Here is a 19,494-nt window from a genome sequence, read left to right on the forward strand (position 1 = left end):
TCCAAGTCCCCGCGACCGCTTCATCGGGTGAGGACGAGGAAGAGTGAGAACAGGAGGTGGGCCCAGTTCACTGCCTTCAGCCCCCACCCCGGGGTCCCTCGACACGCGGTACTCGGGCTGTGGAGCCAGTACCGATGAAGAACTCTGCACCACAGCCAGTAAATCCGGCGGTACCGAGACCGTCAGGGTCGGTAGGGACGGAGCTGAAGCTTCCACCGGTGCCATCACCTGGAGAGCTGGCACCGGAGCTGGCTGAGGTATCGGCGCCGAAACCATGTGAGTTGGCAGGGCCACTCCGCCCCAGGGTGGTGCTGACGGTGGCACGAACGACGCCGAGGACACCGACACCGTTCTGGAGTGCGGACCATGGACTTGACCCTGGCTCTAATGGTACACCCAGGGTGTTCAGAAGGGCCATTGAGCAGGTTGTTATCACTGTTGCTGCCACGGTGCCGGGTATGGTTGGTGACTGCACCGGGACCTGGACCTTATGCTCCACAATCTGCTAGATTGAGCTGAGTCCACCTCCGACTCGGAGGTCTCCGAATAAGACGACCACGGAGAAGCAGTCCTCTGGGTCACCAACGAACGACAACTCAATTCCGGGGAGCGGTGCGCTTCCTGCATCTGTGCAGGTGGTGCTGGAGATGGAGAGCAGGGGTAAGCCAACCATGATGGTCCGTCGGAGTGGAACGGGGGCGTGCGGTCGCCAGAGATTTGTCCCTCCTTTAGGTGGAGGACGGTACCGGGAGATGCATCAGTTCCATTGTTGCCTTGAACGCCTCCGGGGTCGATGGTGGTTGTATGTCCACCAGATGGTCCGGGGACTGAGGAGGGTTTGGACTCGACTGGACCCCGGCCGGGGCAGGAGTTGACGAAACCCTGGGCAGAAGCGAGGCGGAGGCGGTCTGTCCCAAGCCACTCGCGGACAGCGCCGGCCTCTTAGGTGTCAAGGGGGGGTAACCGGTCCCTCACCGGCCTCCTCTTCTTTACCGGCACCAGAGATGGAGAACGGTGCCGACTGAGGCCAACGTCCTATGGCCCGAGTAGTGGCGGTGCCGGTGGGCTTTAGAGTCCTTAGCTGGGCCTGTTTCGCACGCCGTTGGTGCCGGAGCGCTGCGCTCCGAAGACGACATGCTCAGTGCTGGGTCGTTGTGTCCTGGGTCAGATTGCGGTCTCAGAGCCATCTCCATGAGCAGGAGTTTTAGTCTCTGCTCTCTGTCCTTAAGGGTTCTTGGGTAGAAACCCTTGCAAATGCAGCACTTGTCCTTTTGGTGAGTCTCACCAAGGCACCGCAGGCAAGACGAGTGAGGATCGCTCTTGGGCATAAACTTTCCACAAGACTCAGAGAGTTTAAATCCCGGAGACCTGGGCATAACCCAAAGGGGAAACGAACTATCTAACAAACCACTACTAACTGTATGAAAAAGTATAACTACAGAGAATAACTATTGAACTATGTACACTAAGAATAAAGACACTGCTAAGGTGCTTGTTGTAAGAGCGAGCGAAGTTCCAGCTAGCCATCACGGGCAATAAGAAGGAACTAAGGGGATGGGGGGCTGGCGGGCCAGATATTGGGAGCCATGAAGGCGCCACTCCAGGGGCCGCCCAGGCTGACCCTACAGACTCTGCTAGCGGAAAAATCTTCCAGCTAGTGTGCATGTGGCACGCATACACCTGCTTGGAATGGACATGAACAATCACTCGTAGAAGAAGGAGAGGGTGTCCTTCTCCCGCTGTGCCTGCCCTTCCACACGTTCAGATCCTGTCCCTAGCACCCAGGCCCGGGCAAGGAGTGGAGGGAGCGTGACCAGCCATTTTTCATGCCTGCCGCTCCAGGTCGCTGCTTTGGGCGGTGCAGCGGCTGCCTGTAAGAGCCAGGCTGGGGAGGCAGCAGCGGGCTGCCCCCTATCCAGGCCTGGCTGCAGGCACAAGGGCCAAGCGAGCCAGAGTCCCCTCTCCCTCCCAGCATGTATTTGGCTTGCTCGGCCGTAGGTAACAATGGTGGGGCAGGGAGAGTGCAGTGGGCCTGGGTTAAGTGCTGAGCAGGGGGGTCGCTGGGCAGAACAGACATGTGGGGGTGGTCATGTGTCCTCCCCTTTACATTGTGCTCTCCCAGCATCAGGAGCCATCAGTCATCTATGAAGAAAATGGACATAAAAGGCCATAAGAAGAGGTTCTTCAAATACATTAGGAGCAAGAGAAAGTTGAAGGAAAGTGTAGGTCCTCCACTTAGTAGGGAAAAAGAGTTAATGACATCAAGATGGCTGAGGTGTTTAATGCCTACTTTGCGTCAGTCTTCGCTAAAATGGTTAATGGTGACCCACTACTCCACACGTGTAATATTAACATGAAGGGGGAAGGAATGGAAGCCAAAACAGGGAAAGAACAGGTTAAAGAATATTTAGATAAGTTAGATGTATTCAAGTCAGCATGGCTGGATGAAATTCATCCTAGGTAGTTAAGTACTAGCTGAAACAATCTTGAATTGTTAGCAATTATCTCAGAATTCAAGGAGATTGCTGAGGTTCCAGAGGACTAGAGAAGGGCAAACATAGTACCGATCTTTAAAAACGGGAACAAAGAGGATCCAGGGAATTATACATCAGTCATCCTAAATGGAAAGATACTGAAGCAAATTATTAAACAAGCAATTTGTAAGCACCTGGATGATAGCCAGCATGGAGGTGTCAAAAATAAACCATACCAAAGCATACCAATTTCTTTTGTTGACAGGGTTACTGGCCTACAGGGTCGGGGGGAAAACAGTAGACATGATATATATTGACTTCAGTAAGGCTTTTGACACAGTCCGACATGACATTCTCATAAGCAAACGAGGGAAATGTGGTCAAGGTGAAATTACTATAAGATGGGTGCACAACTAGTTGAAAGATCATATTCAAAGAGTAATTATCAATGATTTGCTGTCAAACTGGGAGGGTGTCATTCCGGGATCCAGTGCTATTTGATATTTTCATCAATGGCTTGGATACTGGAATGGACAGTATGCTTATAAAATCTGCAGATGACACCAAACTGGGCAGGATTGCAAACACTTCGGAGGACAGGATCAGAATTCAAAACAACCTTGACAAATTGGAGAATCGATCAGAAATCAACCAAATGAAATTCAGTAAAGATAAGTGCAAAGTACTACTCTTAGGAAGGAAAAACCAAATACACAACTACAAAATAGGAATAACTGGCTAGGTGGTAGTACTGCTGAAAATGGGATCACAAATTGAATATGAGTCTATAATGTGATTAGCCTTTTTCATAAATGCATACCACTCCAGAGTATATTAACAGCAGTGTCATACGTCAAACATGGGAGGTAATTGTCCCGCGCTACTCAGCACTGGTGAAGCTTTAGCTGGAGTACTGCGTACAATTCTGGGCACCACACCTAAGCAAAGTTGTGGACAAACTGAAGAGAGTCCAGAGGAGAGCAACAAAAAAGATAAAAGGTTTAGAAACCCTGACCTATAAGGAAAGGTTAAAAAAACTGGGCATGTTTAGTCTTGAGAAAAAGAAGACTGAGGGGGGACCTGGTAACAGTTTTCAAATATGTTAAGGGTTGTTATAAAAAGAAGAAGGTTATCGAATCTTTTTTGTGTCTACTGAAGGTAGAATGGGACATAGTGGACTTAATCTGCAGCCAGGGAAATGTAGGTTAGATATCAGGAAAAGGTTTTCTAATGATAAGGATAGGCTCTGGAACAGGCTTCCACAAGAGAGGTTGTGGAATCCCCATCATTGGAGGTTATTAAGAACAAGTTGGACAGAACCCTATCCAGGATGATCTAGGTTTACTTTGTCCTACCTCTGGACAGGGGGCTGGACCTGATGACCTCTCAAGGACCTTTTCCAGCCCTACATAGCTATGATTCTAAAGGAGATTTATTTCCTGCTCCTAATGTAAACTACTATGTATAGGAAGTCATTTTAAACTCAGTCTACACAGAGAAAGTATAACAAAAAACAATTATTTGAAGAAAAATTAACTTTCATAGTAGAGAGACATGGTTGATCTGAAGAAGAGCTCTGTGTAAGCTTGAAAGCTTGTCTCTCTCACCAACAGAACTAGGTCCAATAAAAGATATTATCGGTCTCTCTAGTACCCTGGGCCCATACAGCTACAACAACACTGCACACAACTTTCATAGTACTTAACTAAGACTTTTGTAGACGGTGATAATTCTAAAGACTAGAGTCCTCAAAGACTTCACATTAGTCAATCAAATGTCATGTTCCAAAACACAATTACGAAACCAAAAGGGTCATTTCCTGCACAGATGCACCGATGTTGAAAGTATATGTCCAGAAGGCAAACTGAATTACAAGCATAAAGTATGTCACCTTTGAGACTGGAATCAACTATTCAAGCAATGGCATTTTTTCTTTTATAATAGTAAAAGAAATAAACTGACAACTGTGGGAAAAAACCCTGAGGCTGTTTAAAGGAAAGTACAATGAGGCACTTAAGACTTAATGTGCATGCAACAAGAAATCCAAGCTTCATTTGCTTACAGTGTGGAAAGGAACATATTTCTCCTACAATGAAAAGTAAATCTCTGTACATTTTACAAATATAGAAAAAGATAGGAAGGACAGAGGTCTAGCGATGTCTTATCTCCCTCCTCCACCCTGCAATCTAAATTCAAATGTGTAATAAGAAAGTCTATTTGTGTTTACTTTACAGTTTCCTTTTTTGAGTAATAAGCTCAACAGATCCACTATAATGGGTGCACTGGCCTGCTTACAGCTTGGGAGCAGAAACAGAACTTTCTGTCACTGGCAGTAGGTAAATAGCCTACCACCTAATGTTCCATCCAGTGGAGACAACTTCCACAGCCAAGACCATTCAAATATACTTTCCTAAATTTTCGATTGTGTTAAATATACTTTGAGGGAAAAGCACTACAATGTCTCCTACTGAAAGGCATGGTAAATTCCACCTCACAGCAACAACCCCAAATACCTGGATCACCCAGCACAGAGATGAAAATTGATATCCATTGTTTCCAAAGTGGACCGGATATGTGCATCTTATTACTTGAGAAAGGAAATTTTCAGGTAAGCATGGATAAATTCATCTCCTCTTTTTTGTGCTAAGGTTCACAAATCTGTTATGATGGGATTTTCATAGCAGTGCGCCTCCGGTGTTGGAAGTAGGATCATCCTTTAGATGTAGGCATCCAGAAGTAGGTGTGCATGCACACATGTTAAATGATGTTGGCTAAGACTGAATGATCAATATGCAGAACTTAGTGAACTTCGGTATTGATGGTGATGTGAACATCTAGCAGATCCTAATACAGATGGCATGCCAACTCTGCCTTGAAACTGTCAGTGCTCCTAAAGATGCTCTGATGCTTAACCAAAGGAGGAATATTTCTTGGATTTATTTAGGGAATAAATACTACAAAAGTTGCAAGGAATACCTGTTTGCGTAAAAAAGTACAATACCAGGTCTAATTAGAGAAAGTTCTCAACTTCAAATAAAACCAAATTATCTAACTGGAAATAGTAGCCATCAGGAGGCTTACTCTAATGGACAGGAAGTATAACTGCAGGGGGTTACACACCACATTGCTGTGAGGAACAAAATGAGGTTCCAAGGTGGTACTCTAGGATCTTGCAGGGTTGGAATAAGGTTGATGCCCAAAGGAAGCATTTAATGTTGGAAATTTTATAGAAATGTACTTACCACAGAGACTTGACCTTTTCGCTGTGATATTTATATACGCACAATAAAACCCTCCTAGGCTATGTTTCACTGGTTTACCACGGTCACTAAACTATAGACTTTGCACTAACCAGTAGAAAAAGTTCAGTTGGTTAACTTCTCTTTTGGGGTGCATGAGACCAATAATCACTTCAACAAAGTATTCATTTTAAACCTACCTGGAGAAATGGTCTTACAATAGCAGACCTCCTCTGTGAGATACACCTCAGGAGGAAACAAAGCTGAAGAGACAATCTTTCCCAAAACCAAATGCAGCCCTGGGACATGGCTGGGAATTGGAGATTACACATTATTGAACCAAATTGTTAGTCTACAAATTTGAAATAAAGTTTGGAATTTCCCTCAGAAAACCCCGACAGCAAGAAAGGCTGGCTGAGGCTGCATGCCATTGTGAGAACAGGAAAAAAAAAAAATGGAGGGAACTTCAAGGGACAGGGACAGGACATTCCCCTGCTGCCAGTGACTGTGGGGTCTGGTCCTATCCCCAAGTTGCAAGAAGGGTATAGTCCTCATTGTAAGAGATTTATGGACCTTAGCATGAAGAAAAAAGGCAAGGTTTACAAATCTCTGAAGACTGACATTTATTCTGCGTAAGAAACTTGTTATTTAAATCAAGGATATATTTTACACAGATGGGATGGACAACTACTTTAGATGTTCTAAAGTAGATGTTTTAACTGTAACATACACGTTAGGCAAATAACCAGGTGAAGAATCATAGAATATCAGGGTTGGAAGGGACCTCAGGAGGTCATCTAGTCCAACCCCCTGCTAAAAGCAGGACCAATCCCCAATTAAATCATCCCAGCCAGGGCTTTGTCAAGCCTGACCTTAAAAATACCTAAGGAAGGAGATTCTACCACCTCCCTAGGTAATGCATTCCAGTGCTTCACCACCCTCCTAGTGAAAAAGTTTTTCCTAATATCCAACCTAAACCTCCCCCACTGCAACTTGAGACCATTACTCCTTGTTCTGTCATCTGCTACCACTGAGAACAGTCTAGATCCATCCTCTTTGGAACCCCCTTTCAGGTAGTTGGAAGCAGCTATCAAATCCCCCCTCATTCTTCTCTTCCGCAGACTAAACAATCCCAGTTCCCTCAGCCTCTCCTCATAACTCATGTGTTCCAGTCCCCGAATCATTTTTGTTGCCCTCCGCTAGATGTTTTCCAATTTTTCCACATCCTTCTTGTAGTGTGGGGCCCAAAACTGGACACAGTACTCCAGATGAGGCCTCACCAATGTCGAATAGAGGGGAAGGATCACGTCCCTCGATCTGCTGGCAATGCCCCTACATATACATCCCAAAATGCCATTGGCCTTCTTGGCAACAAGGGCACACTGTTGACTCATATCCAGCTTCTCGTCCACTGTAACCCCTAGGTCCTTTTCTGCAGAACTGCTACCGAGCCATTCGGTCCCTAGTCTGTAGCGGTGCATGGGATTCTTCCGTCCTCAGTGCAGGACTCTGCACTTGTCCTTGTTGAACCTCATCAGATTTCTTTTGGCCCAATCCTCTAATTTGTCTAGGGCCCTCTGTATCCTATCCCTCCCCTCCAGCGTATCTACCTCTCCTCCCAGTTTAGTGTCATCTGCAAACTTGCTGAGGGTGCAATCCACACCATCCTCCAGATCATTAATGAAGATATTGAACAAAACCGTCCTGAGGACTGACCCTTGGGGCACTCCACTTGATACCGGCTGCCAACTAGACATGGAGCCATTGATCACTACCCGTTGAGCCCGACAATCTAGCCAACTTTCTATCCACCTTATAGTCCATTCATCCAGCCCATACTTCTTTAACTTGCTGGAAAGAATACTGTGGGAGACTGTGTCAAAAGCTTTGCTAAAGTCAAGGAATAACACGTCCACCACTTTCCCCTCATCCACAGAGCCAGTTATCTCGTCAAAGAAAGCAATTAGATTAGTCAGGCATGACTTGCCTTTGGTGAATCCATGCTGACTGTTCCTGATCACTTTCCTCTCCCCTAAGTGCTTCAGAACTGATTCCTTGAGGACCTGTTTCATGATTTTTGCAGGGACTGAGATGAGGCTGACTGGCCTGTAGTTCCCAGGATCCTCCTCCTTCCCTTTTTTAAAGATGGGCACTACATTAGCCTTTTTCCAGTCGTCCGGGACCTCCCCCGATCGCCATGAGTTTTCAAAGGTAATGGCCAACGGCTCTGCAATCACATCCGCCAACTCCTTTAGCACTCTCGGATGCAGCACATCCGGCCCCATGGACTTGTGCTTGTCCAGCTTTTCTAAATAGTCCCAAACCACTTCTTTCTCCACAGAGGGCTGGTCACCTCCTCCCCATGCTGTGCTGCCCCGTGCAGTAGTCTGGGACCTGACCTTGTTCATGAAGACAAGAGGCAAAAAAAGCATTGAGTACATTAGCTTTTTCCATATCCTCTGTCACTAGGTTGCCTCCCTCATTCAGTAAGGGGCCCACGCTTTCCTTGACTTTCTTCTTGTTGCTAACAACCTGAAGAAACCCTTCTTGTTACTCTTAACATCTCTTGCTAGCTGCAACTCCAGGTGTGATTTGGCCTTCCTGATTTCACTCCTGCATGCCCGAGCAATATTTTTATACTCTTCCCTGGTCATTTGTCCAATCTTCCACTTCTTGTAAGCTTCTTTTTTGTGTTTAAGATCAGCAAGCATTTCACTGCTAAGCCAAGCTGGTCGCCTGCCATATTTACTATTCTTTCTACACATCGGGATGGTCTGTCCCTGTAACCTCAATAAGGATTCTTTAAAATACAGCCAGCTCTCCTGGATTCCTTTCCCCCTCATGTTATTCTCCCAGGGGATCCTGCCCATCAGTTCCCTGAGGAGGTCAAAGTCTGCTTTTCTGAAGTCCAGGGTCCGTATTCTGCTGCTCTCCTTTCTTCCCTGAGTCAGGATCCTGAACTCGACCATCTCATGGTCACTGCCTCCCAGGTTCCCATCCACTTTAGCTTCCCCTACTTATTCTTCCCGGTTTGTGAGCAGCAGGTCAAGAAGAGCTCTGCCCCTAGTTGGTTCCTCCAGCACTTGCACCAGGAAATTGTCCCCTACATTTTCCAAAAACTTCCTGGATTGTCTGTGCACCGCTGTATTGCTCTCCCAGCAGATATCAGGGTGATTGAAGTCTCCCATGAGAACCAGGGCCTGCGATCTAGTAACTTCTGTGAGTTGCCGGAAGAAGGCCTCGTCCACCTCATCCCCCTGGTCCAGTGGTCTATAGCAGACTCCCACCACGACATCACCCTTGTTGCTCACACTTCTAAACTTAATCCAGACTAAGAAGACTAAGTTAAGTTATATGTGAAAGATAACATATATAGATGTTTCCAGCTAACCATCTTGTGACACACAGATGAGCGAGCAAACAAACAAACAAAAAAAACCAACCAACCAGGACAATATAAAATACTGCAAATATACTAACTACACTATTTATACAAACTAGAATTACTGAAGCTAAGTCATCTCCAAGAAGTATTCAGCAGACTTAACAGTATAGCCCACTGCTTTTCTTGCCTTCTTCACAAGCTAGGAGTATGCAATATTTCTACCTCCAAGTGCACTGAAAGTTGGATACTAAGGGTGAAGGGTAGGGGGTTAATTAACAACCACTGTCAATATTTCCAGGACCCAGAAAATCCTGCTAAAAACACGAACAACCACAGAGTGTATGGTTTACTAATATTTCTGAGAGCCAGGCATTTGCAAATTTTATCCGTGGCCCAATTCTCTGGCTTGGTAAGGACCCGGCCCTCCTGCCTGCCAAGGGTGTCTGGAGTGCTTCAGGGAGACCTGGCCCTCTCCTTCACCTCTGGGTTGCTCTCTGTTTCAGACACAAGCTCCTCTCTGCAGCTGGGGCAGTCTGGCTTAGGGCTCCTGACTAGAGAGAAGGAACTAGAGCATTTGCAACCTAGAGCATTTGCAATCTGCCCCAGCAGCAATCCCTTCAGAGGAGGGATATGAGGAAAGGCTGGCTAGAAACTCCTGGCCAAAAAATATTTACATTTGTTTATGGCATCTCCAATGGAGTAAAATTCAAAATCTTTGGGTAGTTCTATCCCTGAAAGCCTCTGCTACAATGGAGAGACCCCTGGTCAACTGTTCACCCAGGAGTGGAGGCAGAGAGCTATGGGGCTTTTCCACAGAGGGGCAGTCCTGGCCCTAGTCCTTGCCCCAGGCTGGCTGTCAATCTCAGATCTGACTCCAACCTGCAAGGAGAGGCCCAACATCCCACAGGACAGACATAGTCTTTGTTGCTGGTTAACTAGAAGCTAGAATACTAGTTACTCAAATAATTGTAATTTGTTGCATGATTCCTTTTGATCCCTAAGCATTTTGCAACATACACATTAAACAACACCCCTGCAAACCAACTGGTTATCCTATTCTAAAATTCATAGATTAAAAATAAAAAAAAGTGTAAGAGGAAAATGTAATTAATTTCAGTCTGTACCATGTCTAGTCTTGGCACATTTTCTGGTGCTAGAACAACAATCATGGTCCAAGAATGAAAATTCGATGCCAAACCCTGTCCTATTTTTGTCAGATGGAAGTCACGAACCCTGGCAGGTTTCTGCCGAGTGTTGCATTTTTCACAGCTGAAGAAATAGCTACTTACAGCATTATTTGGCTGTAAATTTACTGCTACTTATAGCTATTGGGATTATTGTTGGGTATATCACAAAATAGGAGTTTCCAGTGGAAACAAGCCAAGAAGTTTTACTTAGGATCTTTAATTACTTCCATTCTGTTTTGGCTCCTCTGCTTCTATAGCAAATAAATAATGTTGCACTTGTAAAAGCACCTTTCATCAAGGATTTCAAAGTGGTATTACTATATCCATTTTACAGATGGGGAAATTGAAGCAGAAAGAGGTTGAGAGAGATTTACCCAAGGTTACATAGCAAATGACAGAAACCCAGAGACCAGATTTACAGGCCACTGCTCTAACCACTACACAACATTGCCCCCAGCAAAATGACTAGATTTCAGCTCTTTATTTGAACTTATCACTCAGTCCATAACTTCTTAGATTTGTTGTTGCATTTGAAGCCTATTCTAAATTTAAAGACAAAATATTAGCATTAATTAATGTGTGTAATTTATCGGCATTATTTCTTCTATACAGATCCTACAAAGGCAGTTAACAAAAGTTGTTCTACATAAGTATAAAACTAGCACAGCAGATTTTACTCGGAAGCTGGCAGGTCTAGCAGGAAGGCCGTAGCTCAATAGTCCTTCCAACCCCAGCATCCTGGGATGGGCTTGCATAGCAGTCAGCAAGGCTAACGGTCAAGCTTCATTCAGTCATTCCTAGTGCCCCAGAGTTCTCCTGGCAGTAGCCAGCAGGGGGCACCCAAGACCTCCATCTCCACCGGTCTCGGCTAAGGGCCCCAGGGGAGTGGGATTAAGTGCCACATTTGTCTCTTTCTACTGCACCTAATTAGCGCCCCCCCGCCGTGCTGCTTCCTAACTCCCTGCTCTCTCTTCAGTTTGGGGCATGGCTGCAGTCCTCTCCCCAATCCAGCAGGGAGTTCCCAGTCTCAGCAGCTCACATGGTCAAATAAGTATTCCCCAGCTCTCCTCCGAGTGTTCAGTTATTCTATCTCAACAGGGAGTGAGGGTGGAGAAAGTGTCATAAGAATGGCCATTCTGGGTCAGACCAAAAGTCCATCCAGCCCAATATCCTGTCTGCCGACAGTGGCCAATGCCAGTTGCCCCAGAGGGAGTGAACCTAATAGGTAATGATCAAATGATCTCTCTCCTGCCATCCATCTCCACCCTCTGACAAACAGAGGCTAGGGACACCATTCCTTACCCATCCTGGCTAATAGCCATTAATGGACTTAACCTCCATGAATTTATCTAGTTCTCTTTTAAACCCTGTTATAGTCCTAGCCTTCAGGCTCTTACCCTCCTGGCTGTGGTTTTACCCACAATCCAGATCTTTCTCCTGTGGATAGTTCTGTCCCCAGAAGCTGAAAACTGTCTTGCTACCTTCGGACAGCCTCTCCTTCATTCCTATTCTCCCCCGCATTGCCACTCTCCCCCTCCTTTGAAGCATGCTCCACAGCTGCTGAGGGATGAGACCCTCTTGGTCCAATACTGCTCCTTCACTCTCTTAGTCTCTGTATAGGGTTTTAAACTCCATTACAACTAGCTCAGAGCTCAAAATATTCTCCAACATAACCATGGGCCACATATTTCTCTGCCTGCAATAAAAAAAAAAAACAGTGAACTCAGATTCTGGGTGTTGCTGATCTAAAGTAAAGGAGATTGACTTATGCTTAGAAATACGCAAAGGGATGGGAGCGGAAAGGGACGTTGCTCTCCACTCAAAATTTCAGGAAACCTATTTTTTTTGCTTGTGTCCCCATTGAATGTACCATTAAACGTCTAGAACTGTTCCTTCCTATACCAACCCCCCCATGAGGCTGACTACACCCATGGCAATGTATCAATTTGCTACAAGTACAAAGGTCAAAGTGTGAACACAATCTGTTTTAGCTCCCCATCCACCAGCAACATTCTCAAACATTTTTTTAAATAACCGATGACCTCAACATGACAGGTATGCTTACACACAGATATTGGACACTGAAAGGTCTGTACATTTATTATTACCTACTGGCAATGCAGCATTAAATTGAACTCCTAGTGATTTTGGATGAACATTCAGCTTTCAGAGTTAGCAAATGAACAGAACAATAGGGGTTGTATGGCTGGGGAAAGGAAGGTGCCAAGGGTCGACTGATTCTCGTACCATCCACCCCTCCTTACTGCACACACAGGAATGTCCTCTTGAAAAACAAAACAGAATACCAAAACATAGCTGCTCTTCTACCTGTTGTCTCGTCTCTAAGAGGAACAGCAACAATGACTATAGCAAACATTTTTATACTAAAATATATTAATTAACTACTTATACAAAGACACAAGATATACGGACTACCAATTACTTAAACAAATCAGGAGACATTTAGTTTTTGCGAAGACATAATTTGACAAAAAAGAGTTAAAAGGAGGTTAAGTTGTAAGCAACATTCTTGCTAACTGCCCAGCAGAACGTGTCTCTTACTATAAACATTTAACTATTTATTGGAAGACTAAGCTGACTTTCTCCAATGACCATTCTACATTCAGTGTGCTATCCTTGCTGAATTCAACAAGTTAGCAAAGAAACACAGTTACAATCTTGCATCAGGATTATAAAATACTTCCTTAAAGCAATTAGAGATATATGATGTGAATTATGCAAAGCAAGTTGGGACCCACCTTTGGAGTGTTTTCCTGAAGATCTCTTGGGTAACGACTCCTCAATGGAATGTGCGGACGTATGTAGTGCATTTTCCAAACTGTTACTGACACTTTTTATGGGGGTCTCAGATCTTGGAGTGACCTGGAAAAAACAAATAAATAAAGCTGATATAACTTTGGAATATTCCATTTTCCTCTACTACATGAATAGTGTTTCAAATTGAGTTAAGAGCCATCAAGAGCATTACTATTCTATTCTAAAACAGTTATACATTTTTCAGTATATTTTTACAAGTGACAATTTGGTGGAGGAGCTTTTTAGTCAGGCATTTGTAAATCTAAATTAGCCTTCATAATCCACACAGTGGTACACAAAAGTACCATTTATTTTAAAGTGTTATGCTTATGCAACAGTCCATTTTAAACACATTTTAACAAAAGAAGAGTTTGTACTTTAAGAGCAAACCTGGGTTACTATGTCAGGCAAAGGGCAACCACTTTTATGTTGTGTCATGTATCTTAAATATTACTGCAACTAGGGTGACCAGACAGCAAGTGTGAAAAACTGGGACAGCGGGTGGGGGGTAATAGGTGCCTATAGAAGAAAAAGCCCCAAATATTGGGACTGTCCCTATAAAATAGGGACATCTGGTCACCCTAACTGCAACAGATAAGAAACCAACTTCACCTCTCAGGACAAAAAACAGTGTAAGAAAGTGACTCAGTTGGCTTTGCAATTTGGGAGCTTGCCATCAAGATCTGAAGACTATACTTTGATGAAAAATGATTCATTGTGAAAGAGAAAAACTTGAACAAGTAGACTGCATCATCAAAAACCGACTTTATAGCCTAATATGTACCTTTTGAACTGCACTTAGCATAAGGAACATATTTTCACTATGACTCAAGAGCTAGAAAAACAAACATAAATCATATGAAAAACAGAACATTTAAACTCCTTTAGTTGCTGTCCACAACAATCTGCACATTTGTGCTACAATGTAGAGAAACACCTATTGTTAGTAGCGTAATGTGAAGAATTTACCACCTAAAGCAAGTCAATTAGCCTCTCTCATTTTCTAAAAAAGGAGAAGCAGATACGGAGAATGGTCACATTAGCAATAGGGCTTAAGTATCTGAAAGGCGAAAAACCTGTGTGTTTAAATAGGTTATTAACACCAACAAAAGTACTCATGTTAACAAATGCATTCCTTGAAATTCAACTGCCACATTTTGAATTAACAAGAAATCCCAGTCTGAAGGATTCTAATTTAACATAGGTTCTATCCTTTCACAAATCACAAGAGAGGAAAATGTAATCTCAGTGTAACAAAATAAACTAGTCATTATTCACGGTAACTAACATCAGAGTTTACAATTTCCTCTAAGGTTCAGTCACATAGTGATTCCAGGCAGGGCCATGAGGACGAAAGCAATTTTTTAAAAACATCTCATCCACCCCATCGTTAGCCTAGTATATTGTGACTGGATTACATGTTTTAGATTTTGCATAATTTCTCTCTGTTTTTGTAGAATTATCCCTTTGTGAGGTTCACATAAGACATTGGCCCTCACATGTGTGACACGCACACACTTTAACACCTAAGTGCACAAGAGAAGGAATTTGAAAATCTGCACTCATAAAACTCATTTGTTCAAACTATGACAGTTTACACCTGTACTAGAGAAGTCGACCTGCTTTAAAAAAACACCACCAGAGCCCCCAAAAGGGAAAGACAGATTATAGGAGAAAATCTTGAGAGATGTTGGAACAGAAATGACTACAACTCCTGTCTTCCTCTTCAACATCGCTAGACTGCTTTTACTTTTTTAATTCAGACATTTACTTGTAGGCCTACAGCCAAGCACACAGGTGCCTTACACCCATAAGAACAATTGTAAAACGAAGCTTTCAGATTAAAAGGCTAGCAATGAAACCCTTAGCTCAGTCACACACACACACACACACACACACAAATCCCAATGCCCTAACTAAAATTTTTCAAAGGCTTGATCGAAGAGCTAATCATGCACTGTTTCTGAAGCTCATTAAACTCAGACTCTGGTGGATTGCTGGAGAGAGACGTTCCAGAGGGCTGGGCATTCTGCTGACTCCAACCTGCTGCTGGCAGTGGAAAGTTTAACCCAAGAAACAGATTGACGTTTTCCCAAGGAAGGCCTGCTGTCACCCATTTTTGGTTATACGCAAAATCTGAATTCTTCCCAGGAAGACATAAATCCGTTTGTTATTTTTGGTAAAGATCAATTTAGCCCACATCTTGACCAGCTGAACTCATATGTTATCTGACTCACTCTCACATCGAAGTACAGTAAATTCAAACTGACATACAACCACAACACCATGATCAGTTCCAAATGGAGCACTTTAGTTAGGGAGCTAATGGTGTTATGGTCAGGCTCACTATGACTGTTTAAAAGTCTTCACACAGATTTTAAATAACTTTTTTCCACTGACTTCCATATCCTTTGACGTTACATATCATTGAAGTTTTTCTAGAGAAAGGGAAAGTTTCAATAAAAAATGTTTTGTAATGTAAGTAATATTTTCAGATCAGCCAGCTATTTTAAAATTAAAGAATAAGTGATATTTGATTGGACCACACACACTGCAATATCCTAGGATTGCATGAACTGTGAAACTTGCAGTCCTAGAAGAAAACTGACCTGAAAAATATCAACATTTACACACAATTACGTTTTTACAGCCACACTATTCCTGAGGGAATTCTGCGCCAAGCAAATAAAAATTCTGTACACAATATTTTAAAATTCTACAAATTTTATTTGTCAATAAATAAATGTGGAGGCTCCAGCATGGCAGTGGGGAGCACAAGTCACTGGTTGCATGAAGATGGGAGACCACCATACAACACCCACCCCTGCCCCAAGGACATGGACTCTGCACCCAACCCTGAGAAAGCGCAAGGGCAGGGCCTGCCCCAGAAACACCCGGGGGCCCTGTACACCAGCTGTGAGCAGGCAGGCTCAGCTCAGCAGGATCCAAGTATGGAGGGCTTAGTGTGGGAGGATACAGGTGTGGGGTGAGAGGGTTTTGTGGGGGGGGGAAATCTGGTTGCAGGCAGCTCAGTGAGGAGTCGGGGGGGAGGGGCTGGAAGCACAGTGGCTCATTGAGGGGGGTTCTGTGCAGAAATTATATATCATGATTCATTAAATACAAACCATGTTAACTGAGTCACAGTTGACAAATTTAAAATAGCAAGAAAATTCAGAGTTTCAGGTTTTTATGTCATGGTTCCTATGTATTACCGTGCACAAAGATAAGTTCATAATGGAAATACTGACAACCCGTTCTGTAGCTGTACGAGAGGTAATAAGAGCTACCAGCCTAAAATGTTCTCACTAATGCATGGATGGCTCAAATAGGTATGGGAAGTGGTAAATCTTTGAAGCCAGCTTTACTAACTGTTAGCTGTGCTACCCAGTGAGGATGTATAACAGTGGATTTACTACACAAAGTCCTTCCATGAGAACAGCAGTGTTCATAAATGGGAAATTTAACTTGGTAAGTATTTAAGCAGAACAGTAATTATCTGTTCCCTTTCAGAATAACTAACCAGAACACAAAATATAGATGGTTTAACTGAAAACTATTTGTTGGCCTGGACTGAATTAAAACCAACACTATCTAATGTGTAACATGACTACTTATACTCTCCAAGTTTATGAAAAGATTACATAGGTGGTTTTTTGGGAACAACTTGTTCTGAAGAAATTCATGGGGGATGTTTATTCACTAATACTCTATGCAAAATAAATACGGATTTCCTTACCTATTCAGTCATAAATATTCAGAGTATAATAAGACTAAAAACATACAAAGTGAAGGCTGGATAAGAGAATAGCACTAAGTAGCATCTAATGGCTTCAAGCGCAAGAGCTGCATGAATGAATACAATCATTTCCTATTTATTGTTGAGGGAAAAATCCACATAATGTTGCAGATATGAAAAATAACTAAGAATTGGGGAGGCAGGAATCTTAGAGAGTAATGGGCTCCACTAATTTTTCACCCTGTAAATTACATTGTCTGAGAGCTTCCTCTAACTCAATTTAAGATTTTTTTTTTTTTTTCATTTCCAGATCTCTCAGGTTTGGGGCCACATATAGAGAATATTTAACAATTTTGTTCCATCTTTTATAAAGTCTTGGGGAAAATTTAAATAGCAGTCCTTTCAGTCTCCAATTAGCATGAGCTAAATATTGTGGGATCATTCAGATACTACAGTACTGTTTTAGAATACCCACTTAACCAAAAGATGTTACTGCTGAAGACTGCAAATTGGGACAGGGTCTCTCCTCTTTTCTGGGTTTTTAGGTACATAGCTGCTTCTAAAAAGTGAACCCTGAGTGATTTAGGCTTCCATTTAAAAAAAAACAACAACACCCCAAAAAACCCAAAAACCTACCCATCCCTCTCAGTGTTACTCATGTCAATTTCCTAACTAGCAATAGGAGACTAGGTCACCATTCTAAGTTTGATCCACGAAGCATGAAAACCAGGGGCTAGGCTCCAAGATGCTGTCTGAGGCCCCAGTTCTGCCAACTTTTGCATATGTGAGTAACCTCATGCATGCCTGTAGTCCCAATGAAGTGAAAGGGACTATTCACAGGTATGTCTGCAAGACTAGGACATTACTGATCTTAGATATAGGCTTTTCTCTTTAAAATCCATGATACCACTGCTCACCTTCTTAAATTTACACATGTAGTTAAGACCTTTGCTGGACTGGGGCTTAAATGCCTCAGAAAGTGAAACGTCTATACTGGGAATTTGACCATATCCAACAATCAATGGCCAATACTGCGCCGGGGCAAGCTTCATTGGCACAAATCATGGCTTTCCTTGCCTACACTTGGGCATGCCTTGGTGTAGCTTCATTGGGGGCCAGCCATCAATACTTTTGTAAACAAGTCAAATTCCAGATACACACCCTTGGAATAAATCCTGATGAGTAGGAATCTCTCTTTCAGTTTCTTAAATGCAGAAAGATTTACGGGTGAGCTGCAAAGGATTTTTAAAGAGTCTGGCTTGTGCCCTCTTGTTTTTTTATGACTCATAAACAAATTCCTGCTCCTGCCTTTTTACGTGTTTCTGATTTTTTGTTGTTGTTTGTTTTAAATCTTAGACCTTGTCTGCATTAGGAATTCTGGCCACCAATGTAGCAACACTTGTGCAATCCCAGTCTAGTATAGAAATGGAAAGGTGTGATTTGCACTGCAGCAGCATACCCTGGTTTTAAATCACAGTAAGCTCTAGTGGTACAAATCACTGCTTGGCTTTCCCTATCTAACTAGGGGCTCATACCAGTGCAGTTACACAGATGGCTATTCACTGATGGCTGGAATTGGGATAAATCTCCAGTGTAGAAAAGGCCTTAGAAATACCATGAAGGTCAAGTCTAGTCATCCCTGCTGTTGCTGGACAACATTCTGCATATCACAGAGCAGATGATGATGATCTGGTGGTCCATTCTTGCTGTGAATTCTATGACTCTGTGTGTATTATATGCTCCCAGACCTTAATCAAAGGTGTGGCGAATGCTGACTCTTTAATAGGGCTGTCAAGTGATTAATGTGATTAGTTTTTTTAAAAAGCTAATTGTGATTAATTGCACTGTTAAACAATAATAGAATACTATTTATTTAAATATTTTTGGATGTTTTCTACATTTTCAAATATATTGAAGTATAACAGAATACAAAGCATACAGTGCTTACTTTATTTTTATTACAATATATGCACTGTAAAAAACAAAAGAAATTGTATATTTCAATTCACCTAATACAAGTACTGTAGTGCAATCTCTTTAAAATGAAAGTTGAACTTACAAATGTAGAATTATGTACCAAAAAAACTGCATTTAAAAACAAAACAATGTAAAACTTTAGAACCTACAAGTCCACTCAGTCCTACTTCAGCCAATCTCTCAGACAAACAAGTCTGGTTACAATTTGCAGGAGATAATGCTGCCCACGTCTTGTTTAAGTCACCTGAAAGTGAGAACAGGCGTTCGTATGGCATTGCTGTAGCTGGCATCGCAAGATATTTATGTGCCAGATGCGCTAAAGCTTCGTATGTCCCTTCATGCTTCAACCACAATTCCAGAAGACATGAGTCCATACTGATGATGGGTTCTGCTCGATAATGATCCAAAGCAGAGCTGACCGATGCATGTTCATTTTCATCAACTGGAGTCAGATGCCACCAGCAGAAGGTTGATTTTCTTTTTTGGTGGTTCGGGTTCTGTAGTTTCCACATCGGAGCATTGCTCTTTTAAGACTTCTGAAAGCATTCTCCCACACCTCATCTCTCTCAGATTTTGGAAGGCACTTCAGATTCTTAAACCTTGGGTCAAGTGCTGTATCTATCCTTAGAAATCTCACATTGATACCTTCTTTGCGTTTTGTCAAATCTGCTGTGAAAAG

The 19,494-nt window shown here is 43.0% G+C and overlaps 1 protein-coding gene across 1 annotated transcript in view; it reads right to left on the reverse strand.

Annotated features, from left to right (window-relative positions):
- ZCCHC14 (zinc finger CCHC-type containing 14) overlaps window positions 1-19,494 on the reverse strand; it is a 94,574-nt gene that overhangs the window by 64,988 nt on the left and 10,092 nt on the right. The window contains exon 2 of the mRNA XM_074968863.1: window positions 13,045-13,168. Coding sequence (XP_074824964.1) covers window positions 13,045-13,168 — 124 coding nt within the window. The remainder of the gene's footprint in view (window positions 1-13,044; window positions 13,169-19,494) is intronic.

This window comes from Natator depressus, chromosome 12, assembly GCF_965152275.1.
Source record: "Natator depressus isolate rNatDep1 chromosome 12, rNatDep2.hap1, whole genome shotgun sequence".
In the NCBI taxonomy this organism is placed as follows: Eukaryota; Metazoa; Chordata; order Testudines; family Cheloniidae; genus Natator; species Natator depressus.